Source organism: Photinus pyralis, unplaced genomic scaffold, assembly GCF_008802855.1.
Source record: "Photinus pyralis isolate 1611_PpyrPB1 unplaced genomic scaffold, Ppyr1.3 Ppyr1.4_LG1, whole genome shotgun sequence".
Taxonomy (NCBI): domain Eukaryota; kingdom Metazoa; phylum Arthropoda; class Insecta; order Coleoptera; family Lampyridae; genus Photinus; species Photinus pyralis.
Window position 1 is genome coordinate 26,952,968 of NW_022170249.1, and position 18,830 is coordinate 26,971,797.

Consider the following 18,830-nt stretch of genomic DNA (forward strand, 5'->3'; position numbering starts at 1 on the left):
ACAATTTGTGCGTAATAATTTTTTTGTTAATTATTAATTTTTCTTAAATTGTCTTTAATGAATATTGACTTTATTGGTACCACTGGAAAGCATTTTTCAGTAGCTTTCCATCGATGTGTCACAAGTATGGGGTTGCCATTTACGATTTTTGAAGAGTAGGGTGGGAGGTTAAGGGTGGTGGGGGGTTGTCACTCATAACGTCATTCTGATTCCCCCTCGATACCCCAGAAACGGTTTTTCGCGATTTTCAATATCTTCTTTAGTTTGGAAAATATGGCCGACTGCAAGTTTTAAAATTGACACCCCGTACAATGGTATAGTGACAGTACCTCAGTTCACTTTAAGCAATAAGCCACTCTCAATAAGTTACGACTTTAATTAGCTACAGTATGTACACTATAATTAAGTAACATCAAATTATGGCATTTCAAGTTTCCTATATTCACATTTAAATAACTTAATTAAATAAAATAAATAATTGAGATACAAAGTTATAGATCCAACGTTTCGTGAGATATCGTACTTTTATCTTCACACTGAACGTCATTTTGTATGATAGCACCGAACGGTTGGTGAATGGTGCTACACAGGAAAACATCTTTAAAAGTCTTTTCTTTTTTGTCGGGCTTCTTCAACAGTTCCTCTATTGAATACGGATTTCTCTTTTTCACTAGCGGCTTCGGATGGTCTGAAGGTCTTGTGTTTTCTTCGCTGGTGGACATGTGTGGTACGTTTCCTGACGTCGAAGAGTGGTAGGGTACGACTAGGGAAGTCCACGAGCTCGTCGAGTGCTGGTCGAACGTATTTGAGTTTGTCGACACGTGGAGTTGCTGTTGGAGGGCTGCTAAACGATTGCTGGTGTAGGATGGATCTGATAGAGATGGAAAGTATGACAGTCGAGAGTTGAGCGCGGATACTTGTTTTGTGTATATGTCGTTTACCATTACTGCTTCTGAGAACAAAGACACGTTCATTAGTAAACAATATAAGTAAAAGAAGCCATATCTACTTTAGTGTCCAATTGGGGTTACAACATATAAGATAAATGATAATTCAAAATACGTGAAGTTCCAGCGTCGACTTGAATGGAAGTTTTAGTCTTTTGTTCTACAATATTTTCGTTTACAAGAAAAAGTAGATTGAGACTCAAAACATACCGAGTTAAAAATGCTTTGAAGTATTTTTGAGTACATACTTGCCTTGCCAAGTGTATTGGCCAATTTTTGTTTTGTTCCAAATAGTTTTTTTCTATACTACCAATCCCGTTATCATTCTAGTCACAAGCGTTTGACGAACTCTCTTCTCGATACTTCGTTTGAAAACGAGAGAATCTTCTGAAATTGAATAGTACAGAAGAATGTGTATCAGGGCACCTCTCAGTATCCCCTCAAATACCTCGAAAGTTAATATTGATAAAACCGGGAAAGCAGTCTTAGTTCGGATAATTGGAGACACCGGAATGCATGTATATAACTATCGGAGCACCGCAACAAAGAAATGTTGTAAAGATTGGAAACGAATTTCAAGCTTTGGAGGAAAGCTGTCGCCACTCGAAAAGTACGATAAGTATTCGATAGTTCGAGTGAAGCAAACCTTCGGATATGAAGACAGTCCCACTCACTTCTAGATTGATTTTTCAGTTGCCCTCGCTTGGGTACTAAGAAATGGGGATTGGGGAGTATTTGTTTATAATCGCGTGAAAGAAATACTTAAATTAACTGGACGTGTGCAATTGAGACATATCGCCGGTAATCTGAATCCTGCAGACTTGCCTTCAAGAGGATGCACCTCTCATCAATTTATTGGATTCAGATGGTGGAAGGTCCTGAGTGGTTGTACCAACCTTTTAATAGGTGGCAGTCTCTGTTCCCCAATTATAACGAAGAAGAAGTTGAAGATGGAAGCAATAAATCAGCATGCAACCTTGGGATAAGCCCAGAAAATCAGATGATGCTGGAATCGTCGTCTTATCGAAGGACTCTTGCGATCTACGGTTGGATCTTACTATTTCCAAACAAGAGAAAGGATCGCCTTCTTTATCAATTTGTCAGTTACGACCAGTGAAATTGTAAGTGCAAGATTTCCCCGATGTAAGATAAAGCGGAACGTTTGAATGTAAAGCGTGGCTCCCAAGGACTGATTCGGGTGGAAACCTGACTTTGGATATTATCTCCCACATCTTGTTATCAAAAAGTCACTCACTTGTCGCAGTTCTAATTCATCTGTATCATGGACTCGGTAGAGTCCCGTATGGCGCAGTTGCCGACCCGTGTGTTCAGTTAAAGCTGGACTGTGGTGCTAAGGGTCCCTGGTTCGAATCCGGGTTCGGACATGGATATTTGTAAATGTATAGTGGGTTGGATTGGTAGAGCAGCCTTGCCTGAAACCCCGCCCACTCAAAAATAAAGGCAAAATAAAATAAAACTTCATTCGTGAAAAGTTGAGAGAAAAGCACTGGATAATCACCTTCAGGAGGCGAGTGTCAAAACTGAACGGAACTGCAAAACATGCCTTTGTCACAGTACTACAAACCAGTAAAAGTGGACCCAGTTCCCTTACTAAAGGAAGGGATATCGGATGGGAACCCGTTTACCACCACTTGGGTAGATTCTACAGGGCCCATTTATTTGAGGGAAGGAAAAACCTGGATTGTGTTGTTAACTTGTACAGTTTATCGCTGTGTAGATTTGGATCTGGTATGCAGTCTGTCTACGGAAGAATTTGTGAAAACCTTGGAAAGGTTCATTTCCAAATGGAGAGCCAAATACAATTTTCTCAGACAACGGAACAAATTTTGAGGAAGCGGCTAATTGGTTTAACAGTATCGATTGATTGACAGATACAAAAGACTTTCATTCCACCGGCATCTCCTTGGTTTGGGGTTATTGGGAAAGATTAATTCGCTTAGAGCTCAAGAGGATAATAGGGAGATCAAAGCTGGATTATAATCAGACGAGGATGGTCAGTGTTACTACCACAATAAATGACCCTCTCACAGTGGCTACAGAAGATCTACATCCTTTGAGCCATTCTATGGTCATTGGGCCCCTTAAAATAGAAATAGATCCTGATATTGTAGAATTGGGCTCTTGGAATTATTGTGAAGAAGAATAAAAGGAATTGACAGAATTGGTTAAGCCGAATCGCCCGAATAACGGAATCGGAAGATACCAACATAATTTCAAGCTGATCTTAAGAATCGAGAGGATTCGAAAAAACAAAAGAATCCGAAAAACCTTACGAATTTAAGCTATTATATGGATTTCATGTATCTGAAGAATCGTAAAAATTCCACGAACCGGAGAAACCTAAAAAATTTTATTGATCAAAGAAATGTGAAGAGTCGGAAGAACCCAAAGAATTATAGAAATCTCAAAAGTTCTTGAGAATTCGATGAAACGGTTGCATGGAAGTGAAGGGCTCAAATTTGAAGAAATGGCACGAAGAAGAAATCTTGAAGGTAAAACCGACTATGCTAATCCCTAAACTGATTTATCACCAGGGAAAACGTTCAGCTCATTTCATTTGAGAGAAAAGACAACAACTCATGGATCTCAAATCACCATCAGCACAAGCTTACTAAAGATCGTTCTCAAAAAATGCAACATCCAATAATAATTTTTGTATAACACGCTTTCTTTTAAATTCAAAGGCAATGGACCTATACATAAACGTGTCAACCGCCTTGCCTGCTTATCCCTAATTAGAAAGGCATACTCCTTGCAATGAAACAATTTCGGCCATTAACAGGGTAGTTTACTGACAGCTTTAATTTAACAGACTTTCTTTTCAAATCCATTAAAACGAAAACACGCTACCTACATGTCCTGCGTTATTAAAAGCTGTTGAGGATTGTGTAAAATTTATTACTCTAATAATTCAAATGGCTGCCTTTTTGATGCACCTTTACCCAAACATCTTAATTATAAAAATCGGCAACGTTAATTAAAATTTAAAGGTACACTTTAGGTTTCGCAGTGAAAATTTATAACAACATAAAAGAGTTTGATGTTGATTAACCCCTAATTGACAATTGCTTCGCAATTTACTGATCGCTGATATCACCTGCGTAAATTCGGGCGAAAGAGATGTTTACCTGGATGTGCCGATCGGGAATGATGAAGAAGCTCCGGAGGATCGGGCCACGCTCCACTGTTCCGAAGGATCCGATTAACGGAACTGACTGACGGAATGCTATGCGGTTCGCATACCCTTTGAGCGACGAGCTGCTCCCGAATTTCCCACGCGAACATTCCAGGATTCTCTTGCTTGAATTTTAAGATCTTTTTCACAACCGTCGGCGTCGCTACTTGCTGTAATAAGTAAAACAAGAACAGATAATTCACCTTATTTTGTCACTATCTCAAATTTGCTAGCAAATATTGTTGTCTGGTATCTAATGGGTTTCTGATCGACTTTAGTAGGGCAGGGTTTATTTACTGATAAATTGATGTCATGCGGTATGTAGATAGGGTAATTTCGAACGGTTGATAATGATTGTCGCATGTAGCTACCAGCACTATCGCAGCAACATCTCTTGTCAACAATGTTGTTTATTGAAGATTGATTGGAGTGTAATATTTTTCTTTGGCACCACGTAATTAGTCCAGAGCTTATATTCGACAAAAATCGTTAATTATTAGCATATTTTGCCTTCAACTTATACAATTTTGAATATTTGCAAATCGTTTTCAAGTGATCAGCCAATTATGTTTAGTCAACATGTTTTCAATATGATGGATTTTACTCTAATTTATAATATTTGACGTGCCTTAGCTATTACGACTAAGTGAATAACCGATAACCGGACCGAAACCGGGACCGAAAACCGAACCAAAACTGTTATTCCTTCAGAGGAGATGTATTGAGAACCGGAACCCTTGTTATTTTTGTTGGTCCTTTTCGGATCTTTTACGGTTCTTAACAGGTTATTGGAAGTTGAAAGACGCGCCGGCAAACACGTCCTGAAAACTGATAAAATATTACGCCATCGGTGCATTATAAATTTTTAATAAGGTGTCTAAATTGAAGGCATTGCCAGTGGCGGTGGCGGTAATTTAGCCACTACTGTAAATGTAAATAATAAAAGGGGGGGGGGGCGAGGTTTTAGAAAATAAAAATAGAAAACAATACATTTTTACACATGATTTTGTGTATTTTTTCGGATTTTTTAAATTATTAAATCAAGTTTAAATACATATTTCCCTCTTCCCCATTTATACCCCTTGTTGTAAATTACTTACACTAACGATACGTTCATGACTTTTTACTTCTTTTTCACATTAACAAATCACGTTTTTATAATGTTTTTTTTAATCCCATACTTTCTAAAAGACTAGAACCGAAAAGAACCGTTATGGACCGAAAAAAATGCGCAGAACCGAAACGTTATTTTTTTTAAACCGAAATCGGACCGGAGCCGTTATAAATATTTTCGCTTAAATATAAACAGAACCGGAACCGATATTTTATTTGGGCTAGGAAGCGACAGAAGGCTGTGACAGACTCGCCCAAAAAACTTTTGAATAATATTAAAATAATTAAAAATAAAACAAGGCGGCCTCTGAATTGAGGCTCCCCAAAACATTAGAGGAGAATCAGATTATGTACCGCCTTTACAGAGCCCTTCTATCGCGTTGTTAGAGCTTTTCACGTCCTGTTTAGAACTGACTATGTTTCTAGAACTCTTTATACATCTACCAGAGCACAAATCATAGCTTTAGGGTCCTTACATTCACTCATCAGAATAACAGAAAACTTTCAGCTTAAGTGCTAAAGTGTTAAAAGCGAGGCTTCAAATTTTAAACCTTTAATCTTGGGTCAGGAATTTTCAAATGAACTTTAAATTATGGACCTTCACATTTTAGCGAAACCATCTTAATTGTGTATGACTTTGATTAATTAATTAAGGTGTTCCTATTTACCTTTTTTTTGATTCCCTATAGTAAAAAAAATTCTAAAATCAGGTTTGTTAAGAGCACTCAAACATTATTCTATTTGCCCGAAAGCATTTGAGTAACATGAAAAAATTTAGAAAGTCTGTGTCTTTGATTTCTATTGCGCGTTGTTCTCTTAATAGCTTTAGAAAGTGTGGCTCCAAAATGTCGGCGTAACAGGGCCTAAAATTGTTATTTTAATTGGTTTTTGGTATTTAAATCGCAGAATTAGCATGAGAGCATCGCGATTCATGGAAAATGCAACCTGGTATATTTCATTTGTACGTGGGACTCTTTTATTAATTTAGCTATCGTAAATCTGTAAACAAGTGGTGGAATTAACAATCGTCTCTGATTTCTATAGCGCGTTGTTGTCTTAATAGTTCATATTTCAAAAATCCCGATAGACATCGAGTCGCCATTAGTCATTGGTGATCAAGAACCAAGGCGGATGTGACGCAATCTTTCCAGGAAGTATGATGTGTTTGTCACATTTGATGAATCCTTCGACCAAATTCATTTCAACTGTTCCTCCGGTATTTATTGAAAAATTGTGGATAGTAGTCCGTCACCGGAAATTATGAACAAAAAAGCAGAACTGGTTGAAAGCGACCATGCATTTAAAATTGTGTTTAGTTCTCCTAAAAATTTGAATTTGCATGAAGATTTCGGGATTATGAAACTTTCCTTAACACGTTTATCTAAAAAAGTGTTAAAGGATTTAAATAACAATTCTGACACAAAAACAAAAGGTTGAGCGCGTGTTTAAGTTATATTACAACCCTTTCATAATATACAGTTGACCAACTACCCCTTTTATCATCTCCTCATCACTTTAAGCTTATGTTATACACGAATAATAATCCCAAGATCACGTGAAATGAATTATACGAACTTTAAATGATCCACCACAGTGATAACGTTTATTTACTTCGAAGTTATTAGAGCATCAAGATAACTTTAAGCTGTATTTCATACAGTGCAAAAACGCAAAGAATTTATATTGTGGAAAATTGGCATTACAAGCATTGTAGACATTAGTGTAATTCTGTAGTAAAGAAAAAAAATTGATATTTTTCGCTTGAAATGTTTTTTTCGTTAAATTCAAGCTACAAATTAATGAACATTTGTACAATTTACTCGAAGTATATTTGTCTACTATCTTATAACGCGTTTATAGATAATCATACTACCCGCAACGTACTCGAATAGGCCATAAATTTTTCATAGTCATGCACACTTCTAATACGACTATCTAGATCAATTTCCCCCGTTAACTGGGGGTCATCAAAAGTAAATGAATTATTAGAAAATGGTCGTTTATGTTTGACACGAATCTTCTTTTTTACCCGTTTCGTTAAACAATCGTTTTGAAACGTACGGTTTTATTGTTCTTAATAAACTCCGAGGGAGCGTGAGTATCTAATTAGGTTGATACTATCATAGTGTTCCTTTGGACTGGAAATTATTGAGATGGTAATAAAAGTTCTTTTTCTCATTGTAAATATAAATATGAATGCGAAGGTGGGTTAAGTTCCTCCCTTCGTGTACTGGCCGATTATATGTGAAATATTAATGCAGGAATCTATAATAGTAATCTTATTTACTTAGGACATAATTAGACACTTTCTACGTGTAGGCCGTGCACGAGCTATGACCAAATTACACGTAAAGAATCTACTTGTCATAGAAACCTGCGGCTCTTTGCTTTCACAAGTATTTTACACCGAAAATGTGTTCTGCTTTGAATCAATATCAAATTTTAAATCCTTGTAGCAGCACCTTAAGTTTCAAATCTATCAGTTTACTTTTGCTGTATAGAAATTTAGTTATTTTTGCTTAGGAAGTAGTTTTATGATTATTTTAGATAACGCTAACGATTATTTTTGTGAATTTCCGTTTATACCGACAACTCGTGTCGTTCAAAATTTTGCTTTTACTTTCTACCCTAACTTGGATTATTATTTGTCGTTAAGTGTTAATTACAATTCCTAGTAGGTGAGTTAATCGACGTGTCAAACGTTTATTTTATTCTCGCAATTTATATGGCGTGGTTTTCACACCCTCTCACTCTTTTTGTTTTTTGTATTTTATCCGATTGCACATTATTGGCAGACAGCACCTTTCTGAGCTCGGAAAAGAGATTCAAAGGTGAAATATTTTAATTTCGTCAATACTCCGTGAGATAACGTTTGTGCATACTAGCTTTCGATACATCTAAATTGTTATTAATATTTTTATTTGGATAGTCATTTATCCATTATAGATTCGTTAGTTGTTGTAGAAGCCTATTTCGATATTTGTTTATCTTTTGTAACATTTTCAGACCATTTAATATTTTTGTGCACGTAACAACCTTTTTCAAATCTTGACGTATTGACCTGTTACTTGTTATTTATAATGAGGTTCATCAGAAAACTCCCCTTGAGAACATTTTAGAACGTGGAAGGGCTGTCCAGGATTCTAATAAAAACTCCAACGTTTCACAAGAAAATCTGTTTTGTACGAGTAATTCTTAGTGGCAAAAGTAAAAATCTTCTTTTTCTTATTAAATAACTCTTGAGAGGCTACCGGGAACCCTAATGAGAACTAAAAAATTTTACCAAACATTGCCAAGAATTTTCTTTTGGCAGTTAAGAACTCGAAAAAGCCCCCGGAAAGTTATAGGCCTCTTGAGGGTTTTCCAAAACATGTATCAAGACACCAACCCTCCAGATGACAATTTGTTTGTACTTCTTGGTAAATAAGAATCCTCCAGCTATCTTGTTATAAGTCGCCATATAAAACATTATTAGAGAAACTTTGAAATTTCGTGAGGCTACCTGAAACTCAGAAATTTAACCCAAAAATGGTTTGAATATAATTCAAAATAGCCCTTCAAGTGTTCTGGAAGTTTTTCTAATAAGAACCTTAACCTTTTCACCTGTCACCATCCGAAAAAATTGTTCATTTCTCCATTTTGGGGGCGCTGTAGTACAAACAGTTTCATTTTGTAGCGCATTTTTTTAAGAATTAAAAGGGGGGGGGGGGGGGTAACTGGTTTTATCCTTCATGGTACTCTACTAAAAGCTCTCAACGAAAGGAATTAATTTCTACATACCATAGTCCTCCTCCTTAGCCTCTTATCGTGATTGGATATAAATAATTCCTCCCCTATCTCAAGAACAGATTGTCGGAGGATGGTACTCACAAAGGGCGATTGGAAGGTCTGGAAGAAATATATCTATTCGTGATGTCACAATTTTACGAGTGAATATCTCGGAAACGCCTTATCAGAGGAAAGTACCCACAAAGGTAAAATGAATTGTTTGAACGAGACATATCTATTGGTGAAGTCTCCCCATGAATCACCTACCAAGAAAGAAAACATCAATAATAGCATGCTACTACCCTATAACCTAACCATTTACAAAGCTATTATATTCTGGTTTAAAAAAATGTGTTTTATCTACACACAAGTTGTGCTCAATTTATACATGGTTCATTACGCATGGGTGTAGGTAATGGGTACTATATCATGCCTCTAAATTGTACGTTACGACCTCATTTTTAGGGGGAAGTTGTACAAAAGATATATATTAATGGTTCAAAGTGAGAAAACATAGAAATACAACTTTTGGTCTTCCTGCAGTCAAGAAGTTCATATTGATGATGACGAAAATGACAAAATGTCTCTATAAGTTGTTTGGCAGAATTCTTTGATCTCAACCCTTTAAAGTTATGGAATGGTTTGAAAAATTAGTAGATATTTTGTGGTAACTTGTTTTACATTCAGTCAGTTTTTTTTATTAGCGACGCTATGTTTATCAACCAATATTTGTATGGGATACCCTTAATCTAGAGTGCATATCGACTGAATTAAAAATATTAATAAGCTTCATGAGTACATTAACAAACACTTCTCTTTACATAGACGTGATTACGGTTTTTATTCATGGTGCTAGCGAGGAAAATGACCGCAGCAGGCGTCGAAATTCACACGGTTCACCCGGTAGGTGCAAATAATTGACACCACTCTGTAAGATCATATTTACAATACCAACATAACATTTTATGGCCTGTATAATTATCGACGGTAGCAATCAAATTTTATTGGAGGCAAATGTCACTAATTATTCGGTGTTAGATCTTCACTTTGAGTTACCGGTAATATAGCGCAAAATAAGGTAGATATTAATATCTGAAATTGTTTCACATTCACTTTCTCTTACACTCACCTTTGTTTTAGATCCGCCGATAGATCCTGGCCTTATAGAACCAGTCTCGTAAAAACGTGTTAAAATTTTCGAAACGCAACCGTGAGATACTAAAAGTTGTCGAGATATATCACACGGACGTACTCCAAGCAAGGCAAGTTCCACGATTCGTCTTCTTACGCAGTCTGGTAGCGGTCTCCCGTTGACGAATACACCTCCCAGTTGATTTACTCCCGCTTGTCCTGAAAATGCAAATCAAATTTTTAGTTGCCGTTCACAATGAACAATTTTCGTTAATTTTAAAATTATGTTCGTTTTGTCAAATGCAGAGACACTGCATGTCGTAAGAGGATACTAATGAACTGGTTTAACCAAACAACAACAATCTAGGAATACGCATGTTTTGGAGTTGACGGTCTAAATTTATAGACTATATCTAAGGTTCTTGGTGAGGAATGTGCAGGAAGCAATTTTTATTTCTGGAACCGTACTGTTAAGTTAGGATGTGGTTTCGTGTTTTTAAGTAATTTTATGGAGTTCTCAAGTCCGTGCCGCTTATCGGTAATCCTAAGCACGCTTAAAACTTTTTTTAAAGTTCCACATTTTAATTGTCAAGCGGTTTGGGGATTGGTATCCCTCCATCACTTTAAATATAACGATTTTAGGGATCTTTTCCATCTCAATTTTGCTATTTCCTTCACAAATTGCACGAATTGCATGTGCCGATTAATTTCCTGGTTTTCTGCAGAGATGATTGGTACATATCAGGTACATTGGGTGCTGTGGTAGGTCGCCATTTCAGGGCAACAGTTTTCTTTTCCTTTTCAACAAAGAAAATTCGTAGCATTCGTGACCTTAAGAGCCTTTAAGTGGTTAAATATGAATTTTGTACAGTTTTAAAGGCAAGCCAATAAAAGCATAGAATCTTTACCAGGTTTTTAGTGTCGAAGAATCTTCAAGATTTGAGCTTTAAGATTGTTTGTAAGAAAGTCGGCAAGAGTCACCAGTAATGTCAGGCAGAAGCTGTAACAAGTGGCCGCTTTGTATTTTGTTCAACATAGGAACACACATATACCGCTTCATAGCGAACGTGAACTATGAACTATGTCTGGTGATACGATAAGAAACGTATTGGAGAAAGCGATCGCAGTTACCACGATCTGCTCGGACCTAAAAGTTGCATTCGGTCCATTTGAGCCGGCTGAAAAATCCGAAATGCGGGTTTTCTATTGTTGTTAGAGCACGCCAGTCGAGGTCATTGAGTTCAGAAAGGAAGGCCCGTTTCGGTTTTTCTAATGCGCGACTTTCAAATAACGATAGAAGTAGAAAAGAATCATTGTTAAACTAAAAATTTGATCTCTAAGCTGATTTGCGCGAGTCAGCACGTACCGACTTGGGTACGCTAAGCATTATTATTTTTGGTTTATTTCAAGTTAAAACGAAAGATTTGCATCAAGAGCAACCACGTACTAACACCGGTGTGTTGACACTGTTAGCGGCGTTCCGAGAAATATCCTCACGTATGTGTGAGGATATGCAATTGAAAATCTGGAAATTTATTCGCGTAGTATTAAATAATTAGCATTTCGGGTAAAAACAGATTAAGCAGCGAGAATGACAGTAAATTCCGACACGAAGAAAACCTTTCAGAAGCCCGATTCGTAGCAAGGCCATTTACTTACGAGTGGTAAAATATACGCGAAGGAACGTTTCCGTGTCGCAGAAGCGCTTTTCAAATAAGAAAACAGGATCAAATAAACTTACATTAAACACATTGTGATATATAAAGAAGTTTTTTTCGGATCGCTAATAGTAACGGCTGGTTAAAAGCAAGTTCTTTAAATTCGAGTGACGTCATTGGACAGCGCGTTTGCGCTAAAATTTTGTATACAACGGCATAAGGCAGGGAATGACAATTAATCGGCGCAGCAGGACCTAGTTAATAAATTGGGTAAAATTAATATCAACATAGCGGAACATTAGATTATTATTTCTGTGCGTAATCACGATCTCGAGTACTTTCGCGATGTAATTTTAATATTCCTAAAGGCATCGACCTGTGAGAATCATTTACATGATCAGATTTGTGTTTATGAGTAAGAATCGAGTCCAAACAAAATAATATTTGGTATTATTGATTGGAAAATTGGATTTAATTTCAGTTATCCCATTTCTTTGTTGCATTACAATTTTGTATAACTGTCAGAGGTGTGTATATTTTGAGCAGGAGAATGAACTAACAGTTTATCATGTGTAAAAAGAGCAGGTTTAGATGAGCATCAAGTATAGTATGAACACGTAATCACGAAATAGCGAATGCATTTGGGTAAAGAATGACCCCCCACCTTTTTGACTGAAATACACTTTTCTGAAGCACCAGGAATCCGAATCATACAAAACCACGATGAAACAATATATCAGTCTTACAAAACCTCGATGATGTTGGTCCGTCGGTCCGTCTGTACTCTCATTTCCGGCAAACGGCTGAACCGCTTGGAACCAAATTTGGTAGCTTTTGGGTAGAACGCGCAGGCACAGGTCCGCGGGTGGTATCTGTGTTAGTCACAGCAATTTTTTTATTACTGAGCTAGCCGTGGGTTAATTAAAAATTAATTGTCAACTTAAAATTGTTTGCCAGTGCCGTAAGGGTTCAATTTTATACAAGCGAGGTCTTCGACCTTTGTACATGTAACTAATCGGTTACAGAACTGTCTTTAAGAGGTTTTATAAATATTCTTAAGAATCTTTAAATGTTTTCAAGAGATTTAATGAGCTTAAAGGATCTTTAATAATAACCCTTGGGACTATTGGGTTTTCAAGAGCATCCAAGGTGTTCCAATAGCATTCACGAGTCTTTTTCGTTCTTTAATAGTGTTTAGAGACTTTTAGTGTCTTGTTTAGGAGGCACTGTATAGGGAGCCATTTGGATATGTTAGTAAGAAAAAGGAGTTGAGTAAACGAATATTTTTCCCTTGACAGCTTCGGCAACAGCTAAAAAACGTGTCCGTTAAAGTACAGAGGTCTAATGGTACTAAATATGACCTGTAGAGAGGATGCGATAATGCTATGAAACCACATGGCAAACCTTGTGCACTTGTCGTGCAACAGCGCAGTTTTTGTTCACCATGTATTCTGCCGTTTTGCTTTAAGAGCCTTGTTCAAACGTGCTTCCATAAACATCACCATTAGTCCTTGCCCCTCGTGCCACGTAATCGATAAGAAAAACGCCCTCGCAGTCACAAAAACTGGTCGCCATAATTTCCTGATCAAGATTGAGTTTTTGCCTTTTGTTTCAGAACCCCGATGAATCCACTGCATTGATTCTTGTTTATGGTTTCCTCAGTTCTTAACTCAACCGGACTTTCTGATCTTGGGTCTGTCCTGAATCGAGTGTCGATCCCATCGAAATTCTTTCCAGGAATATTTTACCTCAAAATGAGATGAGCCGTTAGTACTGTTCACCTCCGTCATTCTTTCATGTATAAATATTGCCCCATTTCCACCTTGAAGGGGACAATCTCCGTTAACTTCACTTGATTGTCGAAAATAAAAAATTGAGGAGCGTACTTGCTGTACCTACACTGACAGTGATTTGACAGCCAAGCAGTTTGTCTGTGTGCATCATTATCATTATCATAGAATTTAAAAAGAACGCCTTCGTTAAAACAATGTTATGAACATTGGCACGGTAAATTTTTGAAAATAATTATATAGCGATTATTTTGGGAGAAATGAGAAATGAAAAAACAGTTTAAGTTTATGTGCGGTAATTACGACAAAATAGATTAATTATAAACATTTCGTTGGTTGCCTATCCAAAGTCATAAAAGAAGTGGCCACCCAACAAGGAAACATGTCTGTTTTGCAAAATTTTTTAAATAGAAAAGAAGCTTAATCGGAAGCTTTACAATACGCCAAACAGCTACTAAATCATCAGATACATAATTGTATTAAACAAAAAAATAAATTATTCAGCTTGGCATTTGGTTCTGTTGTAGTTACATGAAATAAAGATGAATTGGAATCCTGTTCGTCCTCACTTAAAATCATCGCAATTGAGCAAGTTTTTATTGTAATTTAAACTAAATCGGTTATTCCAAGTATACCATCGTAATTGGAACGTCATAAATATTAATCGCCTTATGTCCTCTAGTATGTATGGCAGAAAGATGTTCGATGGCTTATAAAAAGCTCGCGAGTGTATTTACATAAATAGTTTTTTCGAATGGATACGCATAAGAAGATGAACTTGTGGCCTGACTGAAACGATTCTCAATGAGATTGTTAATGCTAAAATCGCCTCTTCGCACAAGTGCAACGTAAAACGTGAAGATGTTATTTCTGAAAGGTAATAGAATGCCCGACAGTGGTCAGTCGTAAAGTTTTTCTTCGCCACGGGTAATAGGTACACGGGCTTATAGCGCGAGGTCATTTTTAGTACGTGAAAAAGAAGTAATAGCTTTTTCATTACATTGCAGAATTTTCTACTTTCACGCTAATTTGAGCATCTTAAATTCAATAATATCACTAAAATGAAGGAAATCTATGTATTATTCGCATTTTGGGCTGGTCTTATATTGGTAATGTAAATGTAATAATAATCAGAACGAACGCAAATTATTTTTATTGAATTGTGAGCAACAGGCGAAGAGTGCACTTTCAAATATGTTTATTCGATTTTAATAGCCCTTATGGCCATTTCATGCCTTAACGAGAATACAAACATGAAATAATTCTTAATTTCTGAGCGAATGACACTAATAGGTAATACCAAGTCTGTAAGTGGTGTAGTTCCGGAGCTTTTGTGTGCAAAAGTGAACTTTTTATTTTTTGAAAGTGAAAGTGCACTAAAAAAGCTGAATTTAAAGGTCTCTTATAGAAGTATTATTAGTATTCTCAAGTTCTGCTCGCAGGTACCTCAAATCTTCCCCTCAATTTCTTAATAAGCTTGAACCCAAAGAATTAATCTTAAGAGAAAGCGACCTTGGAATAGCTGCATTGTTCATTTTTTGCACCTAATTTTATGTTTCCATGTTGATTTTTCGGCGAAAACACCTGACAAATTCGTTCCCGGAAGATCGGTGCCCAAGAAATACGCCCTCACTAGAAAGTTTCTATAAGGGACCTCCAAGAAAGCTTACATCACTATGAATTGATCCTAAAATAGTTCCCTCTCAAGTAACTGATCTGTATTTAATTTTAACTAAAGCTCTGAGGTAAAATCCACCCCGAGACTCTGTGAAAACTTGCCTTGGGGTAAATATATACTAAGACCCAGGAAAACAAAATTCGCCTGCTTCTGGAATTCTCAATGATTAGCAACGAGATTCTAAAACCCTTCATGTTCAGAATAACTCGACCTCCGGAGAATTGCCGTTAAAGAACAAGTCGTTCAACGATTTATCTTTATCTAGCAGTTACCAGAGTACCGACGGAGTTCCACTTTGGCCTATCCAAGTATGCTAAAATCGATCGTCTGCCGCCTCAGGTCATATGACTTAAGGGGCTGCGGTACTTCTTGCGGTACCAATTTTAAATGTTTTTTTTTGGAGAAAATAAGTTATACACCAAATGAAGACGTTGACATTTCATAGCTCTGTAAAAAACAATTTATTAGTCGGTTTTTCACGAACTTTCTACGCATATAAAGTATAACTAGGTAACGGTTGGATGAATGAAGCTGATTTTTTTACAGACTAATGGTAAGTACTACCAATGACTTGACGGTGTTTCTTTTTTCAATTTTTTCTCTAATTATAAGATTATCTTATTATTATAAGATGTCTATTAGTCTCTGCTTCTGTTATCAAGTCTGCCAAAATTGGTTTCCGTCAAAGTCTTCGTTTCTTTAACCTAGACTGGTAGCGACCTCCCAAGTCAAGATGTCAGCGACCGTGCCCCTCGGATACCGGGCGACCTCCGAGTGGTGGCGCCTTTTCTTCGGGGGGAAGGGGATGACAGCCAAACCCTGAGGAAGCGGCTCGGCCTAGGTGAGACATTTCCGCACTACTCGTGGAATTGTATGGTCGATAATTCAAACAAACCCTTTCTGGGTTCCTCGTCCGAGGGGGCCAACAAGCCACGAGGCGGATCCAACGCAAAAGCTAGTCCAAGGACCTGGTGATGGGCCATCTCCTATACGCAAGAGGAATAATAAGAATATGGCCCAACCGTCGTCAGGGACCGAACCTATGGGCAAGTCGCTGCGACGGCGCTCAGAGTGGCCATTGTTCCGGTGCCGCACCCTGAGGCAGCTTTGGGTACAAGGGTCCTGGGTTCGAATCCCAGGTAAGGCATAGCTGTTTGTGATTGTATAGTGGGCTGAGTGGGAAGAGTAGCTACTTGGCTAATGCTCCGCCCACTATAAAATAAAGACAAATAAAAAACATCGCCTCAGTCGAGGTGCATTATGGTTGCATTGAATACAGTTGTTGACGAGATGGAGAGGGCCTTTGCCTCGGCTGGCAGGGTTCCAATGGATCTCGCGGGGTGCCATTGAGGCCGAATGCGAGTACCAGTGGACCTTAGACTGGTTGGAGAACACCCTTCCTCTTATTAGGGGGTTGGGTTGGTGCGTGAAAGTTCATAGGAACGTCCCTAGGATAACCAAGGCGATGGCGGTGTTATGCGGGCTTCCGGATGACACGGTCACCATCTTGAAGCGCATCCAGAGGCAAAACCCGGGTTTCAGGACGAGCCTATAGTCCTCCTCGCATGGTGTCGATGAAGTATCCTATCGGGCACTCAAGCGGCGTCGTGTGGCGGTTCTTGGCTCTGGCTTGGGGTCGGAACCGTCGGCATCACTAGCAGAGGGGGGGAACCTAGTACATCAGTGACGGAGGAGACAACCTTTTTACAGAGCAATTTTCAGCACAGTAAGGGATGTCTAATAAGGCGTCAACTTGCCGTCAATCAGACAGGCGTATGCCTCATACAAGAATTTTGGGTTTACAGGGACGAGTAAGAGGCCTGGGCCATGGAGGGACAGCCAACTGAAGTCTACAATTTCCATTTATGTCGATAGACGAATCGAGACCTATCTAATGGCTGAATTCTGTTTCAGGCTCTAAGATTTCAGCTGTAAGATGGCAGAGGACGGAGCAGGCACTTGGTGGCCTGCTCAGCCTATCCCCGGTACGACTTGCAAGAGACTTCACCTATTAGGGAACTTCCTGACTTGATTGACTACTGTGGAAATAGCTCCCTCGTGTGGTTGGCTGTGATGCAAACCCGCACTGTGTTGCGTGGGGAAGCACGGACACGAATTCGAAGGGCGACCTCCTTCTGTATTTGCAAACAATTGATTTGAATGTTTTTAATCCTTCGTCACAGCGAGGAGTCAGGGAGTTATCGACCTGACGTTGGGCTCCTTTTCAATAGCTCACATGATTACCGAGTTGGAGAGGTGACCGCATTAAGAAGCGTCACCAAACAATGTGAGGACAGCTGTAGACTGCGGACCTTTCGAGGAACGAAGAGCACACCTTGGTGGAACTCGGGCCTTGAAAACGTTGGTAACGAGGGCCATTCAAACTAAACTACCTGCGGACTGGGAAGAGGGTCCTTGAACAGGTGGATATGTGGTTCAGTAGCCATGGCCTCTCTGTTAATCCGGAAAAGATCGAGATCGTTCCATTTATGAATAGAAGGAGAGCGTATACCGTGATGGGCTCACACTTCTAGGACGTCAACTAGGTCTGACTAGATCAAGGAAATATTTGGGATTCATTATAGACTCCCACCTGGCCAGGAAGGGGTACATTGACCGAATAATCAAAAAGCCACTGCATGTCTATGCGCATGTAGAAAGGCTTTTTGTTGCACATGGGGGTTGAACCCTCGACTGGTACATTGGCTTTACACTGTAGTGATGTCAATAATACTGTACGGTGCACTTAGATCGTGGCTTCCCATGCGCAGGCCAACCCACAAGAAGAAGGTAGGAAATGTTCAGAGACTCGCCTGTCTGGAAGTCACTGGAGTCATGAAAACCACGCCAACTTTGACCATGGAGGCACTTCTGGGATAAGAATCTTTACACTTAGCTGTGGGGGCAGAGATTGGGGACGAGTGGAAGGATCGAGGCAGCCTTGGGCACGGGTGGATCTGGGAGGAAACCTTTAGATCCGATCCCCTTTTTGCAAGAAGGGATGTGATCCGGGTAAAACCAAAGAGTTATAAGGTCACTCTCTCGTACAGTGACTGAACTTAGATTGCGCGTTCCTCCATATGAAAATCGAACGGCGCTGAAGGTCATGTCAGCAGACAGGTTCCGATCGGCTGCGGTGCTTGATTGCAGACGAAGTCTAGATAGATTAGGTGAGTCTAATAGGGTAAGTTCGATGTGGGTGCTAGGTTCTGTGGCAAGGCATATGAGACTACCGAGCATGTGGTCTATCACTGTGACGCCTTGATTAGAGACAGACATCAGCTCCTTGGCGACAGGTATCTGGAACCGGGGAGGATGAAGCAACTTAGGCGAAACAGGGTCCTATCCTCTATTGAGAGGAACGGGCTCTGAACCTAGTTGCTAAAGAAAAGGGGTGGGCACATTGGGCCTTTGCTGAACCTAAGTGCTGCCTGGTCGAGCTCCCTTGTGAATAGAATAGAACACACTTAAAAATAAAAAGTGATAATAGCCGTATAGGTAAAATACGTTGACCGGTATGTTCTGTGAAAACCTATAAATATAATCATA

The 18,830-nt window shown here is 38.7% G+C and overlaps 1 protein-coding gene across 2 annotated transcripts in view; it reads right to left on the reverse strand.

Annotated features, from left to right (window-relative positions):
* Window positions 1-360: 360 nt before the first annotated feature.
* The window catches only part of LOC116158702 (paired box protein Pax-5), a 40,926-nt gene continuing 22,456 nt past the window's right edge, over window positions 361-18,830 (reverse strand). Inside the window, exons 3-5 of one of the 2 annotated variants that reach the window (XM_031471530.1) lie at window positions 10,154-10,374; window positions 4,097-4,268; window positions 361-952 (exon numbers count right to left, since the gene is read on the reverse strand). In XM_031471530.1, coding sequence (XP_031327390.1) covers window positions 492-952; window positions 4,097-4,268; window positions 10,154-10,374 — 854 coding nt within the window. In that variant the 3' untranslated portion in view covers window positions 361-491. Of the gene's footprint in view, window positions 953-4,096; window positions 4,314-10,153; window positions 10,375-18,830 lie in introns of both variants that reach the window. The other variant, XM_031471529.1, reaches the window with a different exon arrangement.